Source organism: Fusarium tjaetaba (assembly GCF_013396195.1).
Source record: "Fusarium tjaetaba strain NRRL 66243 chromosome Unknown NRRL66243_c0000041, whole genome shotgun sequence".
NCBI lineage: Eukaryota > Fungi > Ascomycota > Sordariomycetes > Hypocreales > Nectriaceae > Fusarium > Fusarium tjaetaba.
This window is the reverse complement of record NW_023501237.1, coordinates 404,575-420,668: the sequence shown is the minus strand read 5'-3', so window position 1 is coordinate 420,668 and position 16,094 is coordinate 404,575. Positions and strand designations below refer to the sequence as shown.

The window sequence follows — 16,094 nt, the reverse complement described above, 5'->3', positions numbered from 1 at the left end:
TGAAAATATCAATCTGCTTCCTAGATCATTCTTAAGATGCAAGAGACGGCTAGAGATACTCCAATATTTGTACTTTTTAGAGTAAGTAACCAAAATGTCCGTATTCGCCTTGCTTTTATGTTCTCATGTTTCCTTCCTGACTCGTTGGCTCAATGGCCGGGGTATCAATCGTATTCATTACCCATATATCCCGTTATTCCACCACAAAATCTCCCCCCTCCGTAAACTCATTATGCATACTCAACTCCTCAAACTGTGCAGCCAAGTTCCTAATATGTCCATCACCAGGCTTCGAAGCCTCAAGATCAAAATCCAAAACCCAACTTCCAAACGTACCGCTCTCGTCTTTACTAGGCGCCACAACCTGCTTCGGCGCTTCCAACGCACGCATGAGCTTATTTGCTTCAGCGGCTGTCATGCTTCCATCTCTCATCGCCATAGCCAATAAACCTTTACCGATAGGTTCGCAGACAGGAAAACAAGCGCCTAGATCTTGACAGGCTGCTAGACACACGAGGAAGTAGAAGTGCCAGTGTGCTTCTTCGAAACTTCCTCGTCGTCGATGCTTTTTGCTGAGACTGGGGGCTTGGATGGAATGGTTGCGCAGGGCGGCGTCGCGGATTATGGTGTTGCTGACGTGCACGACTGCCGAGCTCAGAACGCTGAGGGAGTGGGCGTGGGGATGGTAGAGACGGCTGATGAGGATGAGACGTTGGAGTTGGTTTGTTGATGCTCGCAGTGCTGCTTTGGGGGACTTTAGCAGCGCTGGGTTTAGATTCTGATTGCTTGGATCCATGATGAATGTGTGAAAAAGGTGCGTAATAGCAACATGCAGTAAAATACTGTATATCGTCAGTCATATTCTCAAATATCGGGACGCATAACTTACTTGAACGCCAAAACATGATCAGGCATGTTCCCTGGATCAATAGATGACATCTCCGGCGGCAACGAATCCGTAAAGGTCAATATCTTCTGATACTTGGCCTCCACAAACGCCAGAGGAATCCTCATCGAAGCAGCACCAGCATCACCATGATGCGCAAAGTAAACCGCTATGACCTCCTGCATTATAGTCCAGAGCTCACATAGTGCTTGAAAAGTTTTTCCTGCATAGTCAGGGATGAAGTGTGGCGGCCAGTGAACTGCTAACCTTTCATCTATCGTGTCCTCGCTGCTCCGTCCGGGGACGGGAAACATGGGTGGGAAGGCTATGGGTTTGGTTGGAACCCAGAATGTGTTTAGTCTGAGGTGTTAGTGGGACGTAAGAATGGGGAGGAGGGTACGTACGTTAGGTAGCTGTAAGCTCCCCAGGCTGTGTGAGCCATTGCACGTTTGGTGTCGGGGTCTAAGCTATCGAATGATGCTGCGTTTTCTGGTGTGTGCGGTATACCGAAGAGCTTTAACCGCTCTGCCATTGCGCGCCCATCATCGAGAAGATCATTGCTTGAAACACTGGATTGTTCGAGATGACAACTGACACTGAGCATGAGGATTGCAGCGACGTTGACTAATGAGTCGGAAGATCGCTCAGCGCGCCATAATATGCCCGCATCTCTCATAAAGTCCTGGCTCAAAGCGCCGACAGCTTCGTCAATCACAGAATAAGCTTGCTATAGCGGATCAGCATCAGCAACTATGATAACATGTAGCAAGTGGCAACTTACACAGGCGTGGGCCAGTAGGGCATTCACTAGAAAGGGTGAGCAGTATTGATGGCGGCGGTGAACGAGGTCGTGTATAAAAAGGTCGGGGTCGAAGAGCCCGAATATGGAGTGATTGCCCTGCAGGTACAGTGAGATGGCACTGGCAGCCACTTCGTCGTCAATAGAGACACCAGTCCAGTACCCAATCTGCAGTTGGTGTAACCTCTCATCACAGTACTTTTCCCGATGAGGGCCAGCGACGTCCTCCTCTTGTTTAATGCTTGGACGTTCAAGCGATTGGGGATTCGGTGTGTGTACAGACTGCTCATTGCTAGATGATGTCGACGGGGACATTGTGTCAGACGGCGATGACCCATCGAGCAAAAGTCCTTGAGACGAGCGCTGAACAGGTTTCAGTCTAGGATCGGCGCTCAAGGACGGTAGGTCCAAGGGAAACAAGGTAGGATACGCCATGCCATGCCGGACCGTCAGCTCAAACTCGAGACCTGACGACGTCGGCGGCGACATGGCCTGCGCAGTGCGTATACCGGAGGGCTGAAGCCTGCCATGCATACTCCCCTGCAACGACGACAGTGCATCGGAAAGGTTACTCATACTTCTAAGCTGCCTGTGTGCAGCGAGGGCTTCATCTTCGGGGAGCGACAGCAGGAACTCGAGAATATCACGGTGCTCTCTGAGTTCACGCTCGACATTGCCGAGGTGGTCGACGCTGTAGACGCACGTCGTTCCCCATTTCTCGCACTTGGAGCAGCTTGGTCTCTTACCATCACACTGGGCACAGCATCAGCAGTGGGTCAGACATGAGGTAGGGGAAACTTGGGTACAACAAGCAGGTAAGGTAGTTGAGAGAAACAAGGAGTGACTTACACGGGCTTTTTTCAGGCGGCAGTTCTCGCAGGCGTTAGGCCTGTTTGCCCGCCTGCGCCTAGCAACCCGTGTATCTTGATCCTGACCCCCAGGATCGCTACCCGAAGTATCAGGTGCAGGAAGCAGAGTCTTGTACGGCATGACGTGCCCCCTCCCAGTTCCGCGGTGGTGGTATCCTCGTTTACCTTGGCTAGTTAACTGATCAACCCCATCCAAGGGTGCGACAGTCCCCTGGACGTGCACTTGGCGCTACAGGTACATTCAGGCGCGGTGTGTCTTTGGCGTAGGGACGTTGAATGAATGCGGAGTTGTGAGTTTTGGCACTAAGGCAGGCAATATCTCGATCGTGGAGTTGACAAGCCTCCCTGAGGATCGGATCGGTAAGCCAGAGACAGGTTGAGATATTTTCCCGTGCTGGTGTGTGATTCGACGAGGGGGGGATGCTTAGTCTTGTTTCTGACATCACCCAGCCAGCCTCTTTTTTGCGCTTTGCTGTTTGAGGAAAGGATCAGGCACATCGGGTATGACTCGGGTTTAAGACGTGCTCGATGGAACTGAATGTCATCGACTAAGAGACGACAATGCCCATTCTGATTCAACTTTTACATGCTATTGAAGTTGCAATTCATCAGGAATTGTTGTGCCTGGTAATGAATCGCATATTTCTTCATTCACAGGGCATACTAGGGCCATCTGTGTTCAACCCCACGATACCCGAGATCTTAAGATCCGCAGATAAGCTCCGGGGTCTTACGATTGACCCATGCATCTCACTAACTATTTACAACCTTCACGATCACTTCATTGTCTTTTGATGTTCCAACAAGCTCGATAACTACATACAGGTACCTCAATTTACTGCAGCATATTAACCAATCATCTCCTGGGCCAATTCAAGATTGTTGACAAATTTATAGGTGCCGAAACCCAGCTGATGATGTCGTCAGGGTATCTCCATGATACCATATTGTCATTCGATGAATACTGCATTTCTTTCTATCCCAATAAGCTATAAAATTCTAAGTTCTATGCTTACAATAAACCTTGCTAACACCCCCTGCGTTACCTTTGTGCTCAATACTACCTTGTTCATCTGTTCAAAAACTCAAAATGTCAAGGTCTGCATATTATGCACAGTACCATGAGACCCCAGGTATTTATATTCTGTATGAGAATACACGAGATAGGCAGCTCCCAATCTCTTATTGCACGAGTCCTGCCGCATTTAAACCTCATTCGCCGTCAGAGCGGTTCGCCAGCTTCAGTAAAAACAAGTCTCGGCAGCCTTATCTACATGACCTCACAATGTCAAGAGTGATCTTGTAATGGACACGAACAACAACTCCCAAGTCCCGATCTAAAATCATTAGCTCTTCAGCTACTCCCAAGTTCCCGCTTCATCGTGACAAACCAAGGACCTTATCTCGCGATGATCGAAGACAAATCTCGGCTCTACCCGCAAGCTCAAGAATAAAACGCCGGTTCAGGTACACACAACTCTGTCCCGCGCAATGACAAATTCACATATATGCATCAGGAAAGGCTTCTAACAATCTCCATTATCTCATCTGTCTCACCACCACAAAACGTGGTCAAGGTGAGACATAATCATCTGCATCCAGCCAGTGGAGCCACCCGCAAGCAGCATCACATCCGCATTCATCACCACCCCCAGATAACCACAAACAACTCCATATCAAGGTTATTAATAGCATTTCCCGGGGGGAATAAAGTCTTAAACCACCCTTCCGAGACCAAAACATCAACCTTTGTCTCGAAAAAATGTCATTTTGTTTTACTTCCAAATTCACGGGCCAGCCTTGAAGGCTTTTACTCACACCATGGCAGCAGTCGAGCTGTACCATTATCATCCTTCGTTTATTCTTTCTCTCGTTGCTCTCGGTTTGTTTTCTGCGTCGACGGTGGTTTGTCTGTTACAGATGATACGATGTAGGACTTGGTTCTTTATTCCGTTCCTTTTAGGTTGTGTTGGTAAGTTGAACCGAATTTTTTATGAGTATAGAATTAGTGAGTGGACTGAACGAAGGTGCTGACCTTTGTAGTTGAGGCTACTGGATATGCTTGTCGTGCTATATCGGCTTCTGAATCACCAGACTGGACTTTCGTTCCTTATGCGATCCAGACCTTTGCGTTTCTTTTAGGTCCGAGTTTGATTACTGCGAGTATCTATATGATTCTCAGCAAAATCATCATTGCTTTGGATGCAGATATCTATTCACTCGTTCCGGTCAAAGTGATCCCCAAGGTCTTCATCTTTGGCGACGTAGTCTCTCTGGCAGCACAACTCACTGGTAAGATTGCCTTTCCTGTCTTGATCGTATACTCATATGATATAGGTGCTGGCATCTTGATCAATGCCAATTCATTCAGTCAACAAAGAACAGCCCAGCTTATCATTATCGGCGGCCTGGCTTTTAAGATCTACTTCTTCGGCTTCTTCACTTCGGTTTTGCACATCGTACACAGCCGCATTGTTGATAACCCATCTCGCAGGAGTATTAATCTGACCATACCTTGGAAGCGTTGGATTATCGTTCTTTACATCGCCTGCGGGCTCATAATCGCTCGCTCAGTCTATCGAGTAATCGAGTACGCCACTGGTCCTCTGGGCATCCTTCAAGGCACGGAAATCTACTTCTACATCTTCGACGCAGGATTCATCTTCCTCGTCACACTTCTCCTTAACATATTTCACCCAAGACAACTAGCTACAGTTTCATCAGATGATCTAACAGATGTTGAAACCGTTATCGTCACTCCTTCAAAGCCCCCTCCTCAGTATCAACCGCCACGGACACCTCCGAAATACCTGCAACCACCACCGCATCTTCCTTCTTATGCGAATCTCAGGAATCGCGGACCTTACTATCATTTGCCCCAATCCCCTTACAGAACTCGGTCGTATATACAGTATCCACCTCCCCTACACTACTACCAGCAGAGAAGACCTCCTACATTGGCTCACCATCGTCCACGGACCAACAGAACTTATAAGAGCTTCAATACTTCCCTGAGCTCGTCTTCTAGTTTCGTTAGTATATACAATCCTCAGACTGGCCAGTATGAGCCGTTCCGGCGGTAGTCATTGCGGTGCTCAACGTTGAGGTCCACGTTCTGGCTGGTCTATTCTTGGTATATACAATCTATATAAAGTCTATGTTACTCGGCAGCATCTTACGTTGGCCACCTCTCTGTCCTTATTTATATATCAAATCTATAACAGTCGAAATAAATGCTGCAATTGTCCTCAATTTCCCCGTTCCCTTAGTCCCAACATCAATAAGGCATTCTCAGTTTCACCCCAGTGTCTCAACCTCCTCCAAGGTTGCATCGTCCATATAGAAAGAAAATCCCGAGCAATAACTCCTAATCTGCACACTCGGCCCAGCCTCCCACTGCGCCTGCGTCCAGGAACACGTCACACTCGCCAAGGCGAAATCCGCTGTGTTCCCAATGAAACCAACTGCACTCGTCGTTCCTTGCCCGTTGCCATGACCACATACTATCGTGCGGTAACCACAGTTAATAGTATCTGTAATATGAACCCAGGCGGAGAACTTGTAGCTCTTGCCGGGCGTGATCCAAGCTGGGTTGATCATTTGTTTGGAGCCCATCAATGAGGTTAGGGGGGCGGTGCCGGTGAAGAAACCGGCTTGGGCGCCAGTGTGGACTTCAGATGACGAAGGGGATAACGATCCGGACATAAACTGCCAGGGGGCTACCAATGCATCCTCAAAGCCGGGGTTGAGGACACGGTTGGATGGGATTTCGGGTTCTGCTGCTGTGGTGGTTGAAGCCTCAGCGGTGGTAGTCGAGATGAGAGTAGCAGACGTCTCGCTCTCAAAAGTGGTTCTGGTCTCATCCACGATTGTCGACAAGTCTGTTGTCGCTTCAAGTGTAGTTGTCACTTCGACTGAAGTTGTAGTCTCTGCGTTTGAAGTTGACACAAAAGTCGTGGAGATTGACAAGTCGGAGGTCGATGAGGTCTCAGAAGCAGTCAACGTTGCGTCATGAGAGACAGTGGATGAGCCTGTTTCCACCGAGAGCGCCGTCGATGTTTCAGTCGCAGATGATGCGGACTCATTGTCGGTACTCGTAGGAGCACTGAAAGTGACTGAAGAAGAGGGCTTGCATGGCGATGCTGAAGCAATTTGGCACAGGGCCAGCAACAGTGCAGGGTGAGTGAGTCTCATAGCGATGAAGTTGGAACCGATGCAACAAGAACAAAGAGACAAGAGACAGGAATTAAGCCTATGTTTATTCTTTTCGCAATAATTACCACTAATTAGATAAACTATCGCTCTGTACCTGGGCTATTTAGCGTAGCGCCATCACCAACACCACATTAAGCCATGGTGGAAATGAGCTGAACTTCTTCGTTAACACTAACAAAACAACATGCTTGCATCGCAGTAAAATACAATCCTCATCAACTTCGCGAGAAATACCCCATGATCTTCTGCAACGTAGTCTTCTCAACAACTGAATCTCCCGTCGCTTTACCCATCGAGTCCACAATCGTCGAAACAAACGTCTTGCCTTCAAGACACCCAACATTCGACTGCCTAATCTCCTGGCCCTTCCTCACAGCAGTAACCATGATGCAATTCGTCTCGTTGTTCTTAACACCAAGATCGAATCCTGTCTCGAAGCCCAGAACCTTGGCTTTACCTAGTGCTTTGAGCTCCGTGCCTGGTTCTGCGAGGTAGATGTTGTAGGAGTCTATGTCGGTTGCGCCGTTCCAGCTTACGAAGCCGTGCACTGTGTCTTCACGCTTTTCGACGACGAGAGCGGGTGTCCATTTGGAGGGTGTGCCTGTCCACACGTCTTTGAAGGCGCGATAGCTCGTGATGGACTCGTCGTAGCCGAAACGAGCTTGCCAGCGGAGATCATGCCCATCGTCGGGACCGTATTCGTGGACGACACCGCCGGCGCCCCAGCTCACGAATTGATTGCCATTACTCAACCCAAGTTGATAGCTCCCATATTCAGGCGAGATCTTTGCGCGATCTGGCGATAGAACACGTAAAACCTCAGGCCTCTCATCTGGGTGCGGCGGCAGCTTCAACTTGAGAAGCAAACCCCGCGAATACGTCTTCCCCATATCCTCCGGACTGTTGTGATTGTCAAACATACTGAGGATCATCTCCCGCGACGTAACATTATGCGCACGAACGTGGTTCTGCCATCGGAATCGTCCGTGGTGCGGTAACGCGCCGAAATCTCCTCCCTTGGTATTCCCTCTCAACTCCCAAAGGATCCTACCATTTGAGCGTGAGATCAGATACACAGACCAGAAGTTTCGACTGCTGATGAGGAATGAATCGTGGTTGACGGCTTGTATCGAGCTTAGGTGGAAGAAGTCGTATGGATTCTTCGGCCCGCCGTAGCCAGAGGATGAGATGAGTGGAAGCATTGAATCTTCGGGCCAGAAATGGTCGAGGGCGCTCCAGCTGAAGAGAATCTCCTGCGTTTCGATATCGATCTCAAAGAAGAGAGAGTCAGTCACGAAACCATGTTCTGAACCCCCCATTGTCGTGAGGTTATACATAGTCGTGTTGTAAGCCGTGACGAGAATAGTTCCTCGCGTGGTCAATTCCTGCTCATGAAAGTCTAGCCCACTAAGGAACTTTTGACCGTACATATTGGTGATGATAGCATCGAGGTGAATAACAGTCTTCTCGTACTCGCTATTCATGACGATGACCTCTCCAAATCCATGGCTCATTTTTCGGTGGCCCCTCCAGAGTGTAAGGAACTGCTCGTTGTGGACGGTCTGCACACGAAAACCCGCAGAGTCGTAGGGATCTTCGTCATGGGCGTATATCATCTCTGCGTTCTGCTTCATGATGAACGACGCAGCTTGCACAAGACCCCTCTCCGCGCCGCTGGACTGCGGTGTGATAAAGACATATCCCTTTGCGAGTGGCTTTCCATTGGGGTTCCATTCGATATGTGGTGGTTTGTGTGGCGAGCTCTTGAACCGGCGATACACATACGTGTGATCGTTCTTGGGCTTGACGATGTCAAAGTTACTCCAAGAACGGAACGTCTTAATTCCCTTCTTATCAACAGACTCGCCAGTTTTGTCGTCTTTCGCCGCCTTCACACCCTTCCCACTCTTCCCATCCGCTTTCTTATCTACCGGTATCGCTTTCGCATCGTTCGTCTTCAATTTCGTCGTCGCAAGCTGAACATTATCTGTTACCCCCGGCGTAGAGTAAACATACCACCAGAGCAGAATATTTATAGAAATAACCAGAAAAACCAGTCTTTTGGCCCAAGGGGACCCTGATATGACGACCATGATTTTACGTTTTGCACAAGACAAAGCGCAGATCGGAGAGGACCCTTGGGATCTATAAGGCTACGTCGTGCCCTACGCAAGGGAGTTGTAGGCTGACATGCAATTCTTATGATGTTCACTTTTTCTGGAATGAGCCCCTGTCTTGGAAGCATTCCTCAAGGCGTGGTGCAAGGGTCGAAGGATGATGTCTCCCTTGACAAGATGGGACGGTGATTGGTGGTGTCTCAGTCTGTGGACGATAGTGGAAATAGAGCTGAACTTGAAGAAATTCGATAAATTGTATTGCGCAATTGTCCTTATCTAGGGTCGCGGTATTTTGTCGTACGAGATAAGTATTAAGGTTCAACTGATTGAGAGGGGGGAGGAAGTTTATCGTCGATTATTTGAGTCAACACCAACATCGAGTGTGACGGATTTACAGTATCAACGACCCCTGGGACATTCCCGACCAATGGGTACTAGAATGTGACAATTCCTGTTCAAATAAACGTGATACACTATAAAGCCACATGGCTGTCATCCGCCAAGAGTATTGGGTCGTCAAACAATAGTGTCTTGCCATTGACTCTTTCATGTCAACGCGACACGAAGGGAACATCTGACATGACAATATCTTTGAACATTATGGCTACACTTACTTGTCTATTTATCGAAATCTATCATCGCGATATTACATTTCCAATATGAGTTACCCAACTCGTTAGATCGGTGATACTTCAACTTACGCTCTTAATTAGGGACATGATAAGGTTCGATCGCGCAAGCTGTCAATAACTTACCAGCACTCCAACCTTAACAGCGACCGTCTTATTTCCCTTCTTAGTGCGTATTCAACCATTCCTAAGGATCATCAGGGATAGTAATCGCATGTCACGCGAAACGACCGAGGTTCGTCTCTTGGACGACCTGCTTGTGCAAAACCCGTGGTCGTAGGCCATTTCGAGTCACCTCCATGCAAGTCCCTATGACGACAGGTCTCATGTTACGAGGATGGAACGTCGTACATGAAGGCATGGGTAGACCGAGCAACAATGAGACCAAGGCCAATGCGCCGTCGACCTCTCGGAGCACTGCTTCCTACAATCTTAGGATCAGGTTATCTGAACCCATCTCGGCACTGATACGTTGGAGTTTTGCCCGATAGCTACATTTGTTATCGCCTGAGAGGATGCGCTGCTTGATCAACATTGCCATCCCCAAGGACGACAGCTAGTCAGGTTGTGACCTGGGCAGCTACCAAGATCAAAGCCTAGGCATCTCTCTTGTCAGTATCTTCGAGCTTTCACGGCGGTGCGCCTATGGAACGAAGGGCTGTGAGATAATATCGTATCGGCCGAGTTTGCGTCGCTTAGGGGAAGGTCTTGTCGCCAGGTGGGAGTACTCTGTTGCACTGGTCCTCACAGCGAAGACACACGCTAACGAAGCATTGCCGTAGATACAGTTTCGTGCGCTCTGGAATATGTTCGGCAGTATTTGAGGTCGTTCTCAGCCATGGAAATGTTGCAACTTGAGCATGACTTGCGGGCCCTCGATCGTTTACGCTCTCAAGGTTGGGGCAATGATGTCGAAATACCATCGCCCTCGAGCTATGTGCCCATTTTTCTCAGGTTTCGACGAGCCGCATGCATTATGGCTATAATTATATCCTTATATTCGCGTCCGTGATCATTGTCGTCCTCGAGCGCATCGCGAAGGGCTTCGCTGGTCGACATTCTCGTTTGCGACGCGTTCATCCAGCGCGACCATCCTTGGGGAATGGCGCGTAGTCGACAGATGCTATGTTTCGAATCTCCAGTCTAATACCATTCTCGGGCCCCATCAGGCGCTTCGATGCCTCGTCCTCTCGGATACCGTGGTCCTCGTGTATTGTATTGGGTTGGAAACTGAAAGTAAACACAAAGATAAGCTCTGGCGGGGTCTTGAGCTTGGTGGAGGGGTAATGAGGTAATGCGGGGCAAGCCAGCGAGCGTACTGGTTCTACGACAGAATCAGACCTACCTTACTTTGGATACCTTCTCTATCAAAAGACTTGTAAAGACTACTTAGGTCCGTGGATCATTAGAGAGAGCACTGGCAGAATATAGGGTCGTGTTCTGGGACATACACGCACCCGGCAAGTGTTTATTTGCCGTGTAGGATCAATATCGGCAAGTCTTCGCGATGCCGATCCACCTCCGAGATCGCATCATCCCAACAAGCAACGTGTAATTCCTGATGCAGCCAAAGTCGACCTTAGGTAAAAGCGCAGATTATTAATGATCTTTGAGTGAATGTCATGCACGCCCTATGACTTATAATTCAAATACTTCCAGACTCAAGGCACCTTATCGCGCGCCTTCTTGTAACTCAATGAACCTGATACAATAGAGGACGAGATATGATCAAGTCTCCACTTAGAACAGCCAAGAGATATTTATTACTCAACAGTCTCCTCCTCAATCATCAATTTTCTCTTCCTACTCGAACAAATTATCTCAGCCATCATGTCTTCTAACGGAGCTTCGCGTCTAGCAAACAGAAAACCCATCAAGAAGCCCGTCCCAGCTTATCTCCCCTCCCCAGGCTCCGTCCTCACCGTCGACAAGAGCCTGTACACCTCCATCCGCGAAGCACCGCGTGAACTCATCGAAGAATTCACTCTACCCATCCGATCTGGAAAAGCATGGAAAGCCCCGGCGGGCTGTATCGTCAAGATCAGCACGCCTGAGGGGCCGCAGGTTGGTAAGGATATCTGGGGGTGAAGTGAGCAGAGGATGAGTAAGATACTTGGCCTTGAACTTACACAGATAGGGGATTTGAATATCTGGAACGCTCATAACCCGCGTGAACGCTTTTGGGCATCTCGCACCAAACAACTCCACGCCTCACATGTCTCAACGTATGACCGTCTCTGGTCCAATCTTCCCTACATGAGACCCCTTGCCACCATAATCACTGATACTCTTGATTGGTACGGCACAGATGAGCATGGAGGTCGAGTGCACGATCTTCTCGGCACACGATGTGATCCGTACATCAACACTGTTCTCAGCGGAGGACAATATAACTTCCAATGTCACTCTAATCTGACCCGCGCGGTGTTGCCGTATGGCTTGAATGAGGGGGATGTTCATGATGTTATCAATATCTTTCAGGTCACGGGTTTGGATGAGCAGGGGAGATACTTCATGAATCCTTGTCCGGCGGAGAAGGGTGATTATATTGAGTTTTTGGCGGAGCAGGATTTGCTCATGGCTTTGAGTAAGTGTATATTTGACATGCGGATTGGGAGTTGCTAATTGTTGTAGGCACATGCCCTGGTGGTGATTTATCGCTTTGGGGCTTTGGAGAGGACAGTGAGGAGGAGATGATCAAGTGCTGTCGACCTCTAAAGGTTGAAGTTTATCGGCTCAAGGATGAGAGTCTGCTACAGAAGGGCGGGTGGAAACCAGCTGAGGTATCTGGGTACAAGGGACGACATGGCTTAGATGTCCCTCTTGGTGAGAACAGAGAGGAGAAGGCTTAGATAAACAGAAAGCAACCCTATCACAATCTTGCCTTTAACTTTTACATACACCATCCCAGCCCTGTTTCGTTCACTGAATCTTCTGAGCCTTGCCCTCAGCGCTAAGAACAGACTCATCACGATGCTGCATCAACGCAACAACCGCTCCTCCCGGCCCCGACAGCAAAACACTCGTCACAATCCCCCTCATGAGATTAGTCCTCTCCTCTCCAACCCTCAACTCCGGCTTGACCTCCAAAAGCTGCTGCAGCGCCCAGACAAGTCCCGCCACAGACCCCGTCGCAAAGTCGTAGATCAAAAAGTTGTGGATTGCCGCTGCGGCGCTGGACATGGGTTTGTACGAATGAGGCGCCGCGTCGGGAATGAAGACCTTGTTCATGCTCAATGCGGCCGCTACACCATCGGGGAAGAGACCTGGGAGGAGGCTCGCTGTGATAAGAACGGCGTAAGTTGTCATCTGGCCTACGACTGCGACGTTCCATGCGAAGCTGTAGGCATGCGATAAAGCAGTCTTGTCAAGAACAACCTTTGGCTTATGCGCATCCTGTCCAACACTCAGCCTCTTCAGCACAACAGTAAACACCGCTTGAAGTGTAAAGATGTAGACTGGAGCAATAGACCAGACGGCATTAGACCACTGTCGCACGTTGAAGTTTGAGAATGGATATGCCATGAAAATACACGGCACGATGTATCCGAGAAGAAAAGACGGAACGACCGTGTGAAGACATAAGTAGTCGCGAATATGAACATTCTCAGACCTCGACGATCCAGCTGTGAAGATCAAGTGAATGACAAAGTAAAGCGGCGCAACGAATCCAAAGCCAAGACTCTGTACCGCAAATCCCCAGAACACGCCACTAATTCATCATCAGCACCTCAATTCTCAAGTCTCAAAAGGCATAAAACTTACTTTAGCACAAGCGGACTCCAAGAAAGCACCCTCTGCGCCTCAATCAAAAACACCACGAAAAACGCAATCAACTGCGCCCCAAAACAAAACGTAAACAGGGAAAGCTCCGGCCTCGAGCCATCAGTCACATTCGCCCAGATAACATTCGAAAAAGCGAAAAAGTCATCAACTGGTGCTATGCCGGTGTATTGCTTGAGGAGGAGGCGGTTAGTATCGGGGAGGAAGCGTGGGAGGGGGTCGTGGGTGATGGATTTGAGCATCGAGGTGTAGCCGTTACGGTCGAGTTGGAGAATGAGCGCGTCGAAGCCGAAGATTGTGAGGATGGAGAGGATTATGAGAGTTGGAATACGGGAGGAGAGATTGGGAGATGTCATTGTGATTGTGTTTATTGGAGTTTGGATTGAGTGAGGATGAAGAGGTGAAGATGATGATGATTGAGGTGAGCGTGTTGGATACAGTCAGCCCCATCAGGATCCAGTCAATTACATGGATGGTGAGCAAACCACTGAAGTTGGAGTAAGACGTCAAAAAACACATTCTAAGCTCCCCTAAATCTTTACAAAATTACTGAAACCATATTAAATTATGCTAATCGACTCAAGTCTTTTTATTTTTTAGGATAGAGGTCCTAAGCTCCCTAAGGCATCGTAAGTAAACCCGATCATCAACATCATGCATTTGCCAGGCAGGCCTCGGAGAGCAAAACTCAACTCTTTAGACGATGTTAATAAAACAAACTCAGTAAGGAGTCTGCAGTATCTTGTAAAAGTTACCTAAACATTTCCAGCGCTTATGGTCAAGGTAGGCAAAGGCGACTTCACAGTCAAGAAAACACATGTAAGAAATGCAGTTTGCTTATTGTTTCCACTCCGATAATAATTACAGTCCAAACAATGTTCATTTCCATCATCACAAGCCTTTAAACATGGCTTCCACAACCGTTTTTAGCCAGTACAACCGACCAGTTTCCAGTCGTATTCCAGTGTAGTTCTATCGCTTCGACACCCTTGCGCTGCTTCTAGTCACGCCTCGAGCCGGAGTCTTGGCCTTAGCCTTGGTCTTCGCGGGCGCGGACGCCTTTGTTTTCGCTGGAGCCTTGGGCTTCGCTTTGCTCTTCGTCTGACTCTTAGTCTTGGCCTGATACTTATCCTTGCCCTTGACTTGGTCAAAATAGGCCTCGACGAGCTTGGGCGCAGCCTCCTCGATAGAGTCCTGGTCCTCCCAGGTGTTTTCGGGTGTGTCGTAGCCTAGCCACTCGACCAGGACCTGAGGCACACCATTTCGAACGCGATGCTTCCTGATCGCGAAAACCTGGTACACATCGTCATCCTCAGGGTTCTTAGGTCTTCCGCCAGGTTGCGAGCGCCAGTACGCAAACAGAGCCTGTCGGTTGTCGGTGTGAAGAAGTTCCTCTGAGACCCAAGAGTTTTCGCCATCTTTCCACTGGATGAGAAGCTCGATCATATTCTCCTTCTCGTTCTCAACCCAGCGATGATCCGCAATTCTCACGAACTCGTATTCCCTTTCGTCTTCCACCTCTTCTTCAAAATGCGCCTCTTCGGGCTGTTCCTCGAGCGTCTTCTCTACCCCATTTGTTTGCGGTCCCCTTGCGCGCGACGCCCTGGAAGATTTTCTAGGACTCTTGGTCTCGCTGCTTCGAGGAGCAGGGATTGAGGCCGGCGTTCCAAGCTCGGCCGACTCTCGCGTTCTAGGGGAGGGTCGGACGGCGGGCGAAGATGCGACGCGGGAGACTCTCTTGGGAACTGGGGCTGGTGACGAGGCGATGGCCGGCGGTCCTCCGACCGATTCTCGCGTTCTAGGAGAGGATCGAACAGCGGGTGATGACGCGATATGCGGAACTCTCTTGGGGATCGAGGCCGGGGATCCTTCAGCCGATTCCCGCCCTCTGGGGGAAGATCGGACGGCAGGCGACGATGCGACGCGAGATCCGTTAGACTTTGATGGTTTGTGTATCGGCGACGAGCGCGTCGATGTGCTGATGCGCTTCTTCTTAACACTCAGCGGCGGGGCCATGGCGATGGTCTCTCTTCGTCGACTGACGACAGAGATCTCGGCGGCGTTATCGTGATCCGTCGATGCAAGAGAAACGTTACTCAGACGCGACCGCTAGAAGAAATCAACAAGTTAGTTGGGTTGCCTAATATAACACGGGGAGGTGCCAGCTCATCAAGACAACCTGCGCAACACAGCGCAGACCTTGTAGATGAAACTTACGGGACTGCGACCAGCCGGCTCCGAGAACCTATCCGCAGCGCGTTTGGCAAGACGTTGCTCTCTAGGCGACAAACTCGGTCGCGAGGCGGTAAGTGGCATGCTGGAGGGTGGAGGTCTCTCTGTGGGCTGCTTGAGCGGTGATGACAGGAAGTTGAAAATCGCGTTCATTGTGGCGGATACAAGCAGATTGTTGACTTGGACTGGTTATTCGAGCAAAAAAATAAATGCGAGAAAAAAAATGAGCAACAAACGGAGGCAAACGCGGATTGAAGCCTTGTCTTACGTCGAGTTTGTATTGGTTAAGTTATGTTTGGATGAGATGGGCCTGTACGGGTTGTTTACTTTTTTTGCTTGCAGCTGGAGCCGTTGAGAGGTGCACTCACTGAGACCAGGGGAGGCAAGAAAACTCCAGACCTCGATCTCAGGTGACAAGATTACTCAGACAGGTTGATCGAAGTTGATGGGAGCCTTTACTAAGTTTATTTTGACACCCTTAATTTAGGCTTAGTCTTTTCTTTCGCCCTATGATGCATGAGCAAAACGCGACAGGTGGATGACCTACCTAAATAGACTAGCGCC

General features: G+C 49.2%; 7 protein-coding genes across 7 annotated transcripts; 2 read left to right on the top strand and 5 right to left on the bottom strand.

The window, feature by feature from the left end:
- Positions 1–193: 193 nt before the first annotated feature.
- FTJAE_2373 (conidial development fluffy) lies at positions 194–2,675 on the bottom strand (the record flags this gene model as incomplete). The annotated part of the gene is made up of 5 exons (XM_037348561.1): positions 194–842; positions 890–1,246; positions 1,291–1,613; positions 1,668–2,438; positions 2,535–2,675. 5 exons carry the CDS (start codon positions 2,673–2,675, stop codon positions 194–196), a joined length of 2,241 nt encoding a protein of 746 aa, XP_037210625.1.
- A 1,700-nt stretch (positions 2,676–4,375) lies between these two features.
- FTJAE_2372 (RTM1) lies at positions 4,376–5,637 on the top strand (the record flags this gene model as incomplete). Its single annotated transcript, XM_037348560.1, has 3 exons — positions 4,376–4,436; positions 4,598–4,846; positions 4,892–5,637. 3 exons carry the CDS (start codon positions 4,376–4,378, stop codon positions 5,635–5,637), a joined length of 1,056 nt encoding a protein of 351 aa, XP_037210624.1.
- Positions 5,638–5,851: 214 nt separating this feature from the next.
- On the bottom strand, positions 5,852–6,748 carry FTJAE_2371 (uncharacterized protein; the record flags this gene model as incomplete). The annotated part of the gene is made up of 1 exon (XM_037348559.1): positions 5,852–6,748. The coding sequence occupies one exon, from the start codon at positions 6,746–6,748 to the stop codon at positions 5,852–5,854; it is 897 nt and encodes a 298-aa protein (XP_037210623.1).
- Positions 6,749–6,984: 236 nt separating this feature from the next.
- FTJAE_2370 (uncharacterized protein) lies at positions 6,985–8,862 on the bottom strand (the record flags this gene model as incomplete). The annotated part of the gene is made up of 1 exon (XM_037348558.1): positions 6,985–8,862. One exon carries the CDS (start codon positions 8,860–8,862, stop codon positions 6,985–6,987), a length of 1,878 nt encoding a protein of 625 aa, XP_037210622.1.
- A 2,483-nt stretch (positions 8,863–11,345) lies between these two features.
- Positions 11,346–12,367, top strand: FTJAE_2369 (uncharacterized protein; the record flags this gene model as incomplete). Its single annotated transcript, XM_037348556.1, has 3 exons — positions 11,346–11,583; positions 11,653–12,102; positions 12,150–12,367. The coding sequence occupies 3 exons, from the start codon at positions 11,346–11,348 to the stop codon at positions 12,365–12,367; spliced, it is 906 nt and encodes a 301-aa protein (XP_037210621.1).
- A 70-nt stretch (positions 12,368–12,437) lies between these two features.
- On the bottom strand, positions 12,438–13,654 carry FTJAE_2368 (uncharacterized protein; the record flags this gene model as incomplete). The annotated part of the gene is made up of 2 exons (XM_037348555.1): positions 12,438–13,227; positions 13,281–13,654. 2 exons carry the CDS (start codon positions 13,652–13,654, stop codon positions 12,438–12,440), a joined length of 1,164 nt encoding a protein of 387 aa, XP_037210620.1.
- A 616-nt stretch (positions 13,655–14,270) lies between these two features.
- On the bottom strand, positions 14,271–15,683 carry FTJAE_2367 (chromo domain protein; the record flags this gene model as incomplete). The annotated part of the gene is made up of 2 exons (XM_037348554.1): positions 14,271–15,407; positions 15,516–15,683. 2 exons carry the CDS (start codon positions 15,681–15,683, stop codon positions 14,271–14,273), a joined length of 1,305 nt encoding a protein of 434 aa, XP_037210619.1.
- Positions 15,684–16,094: the final 411 nt, after the last annotated feature.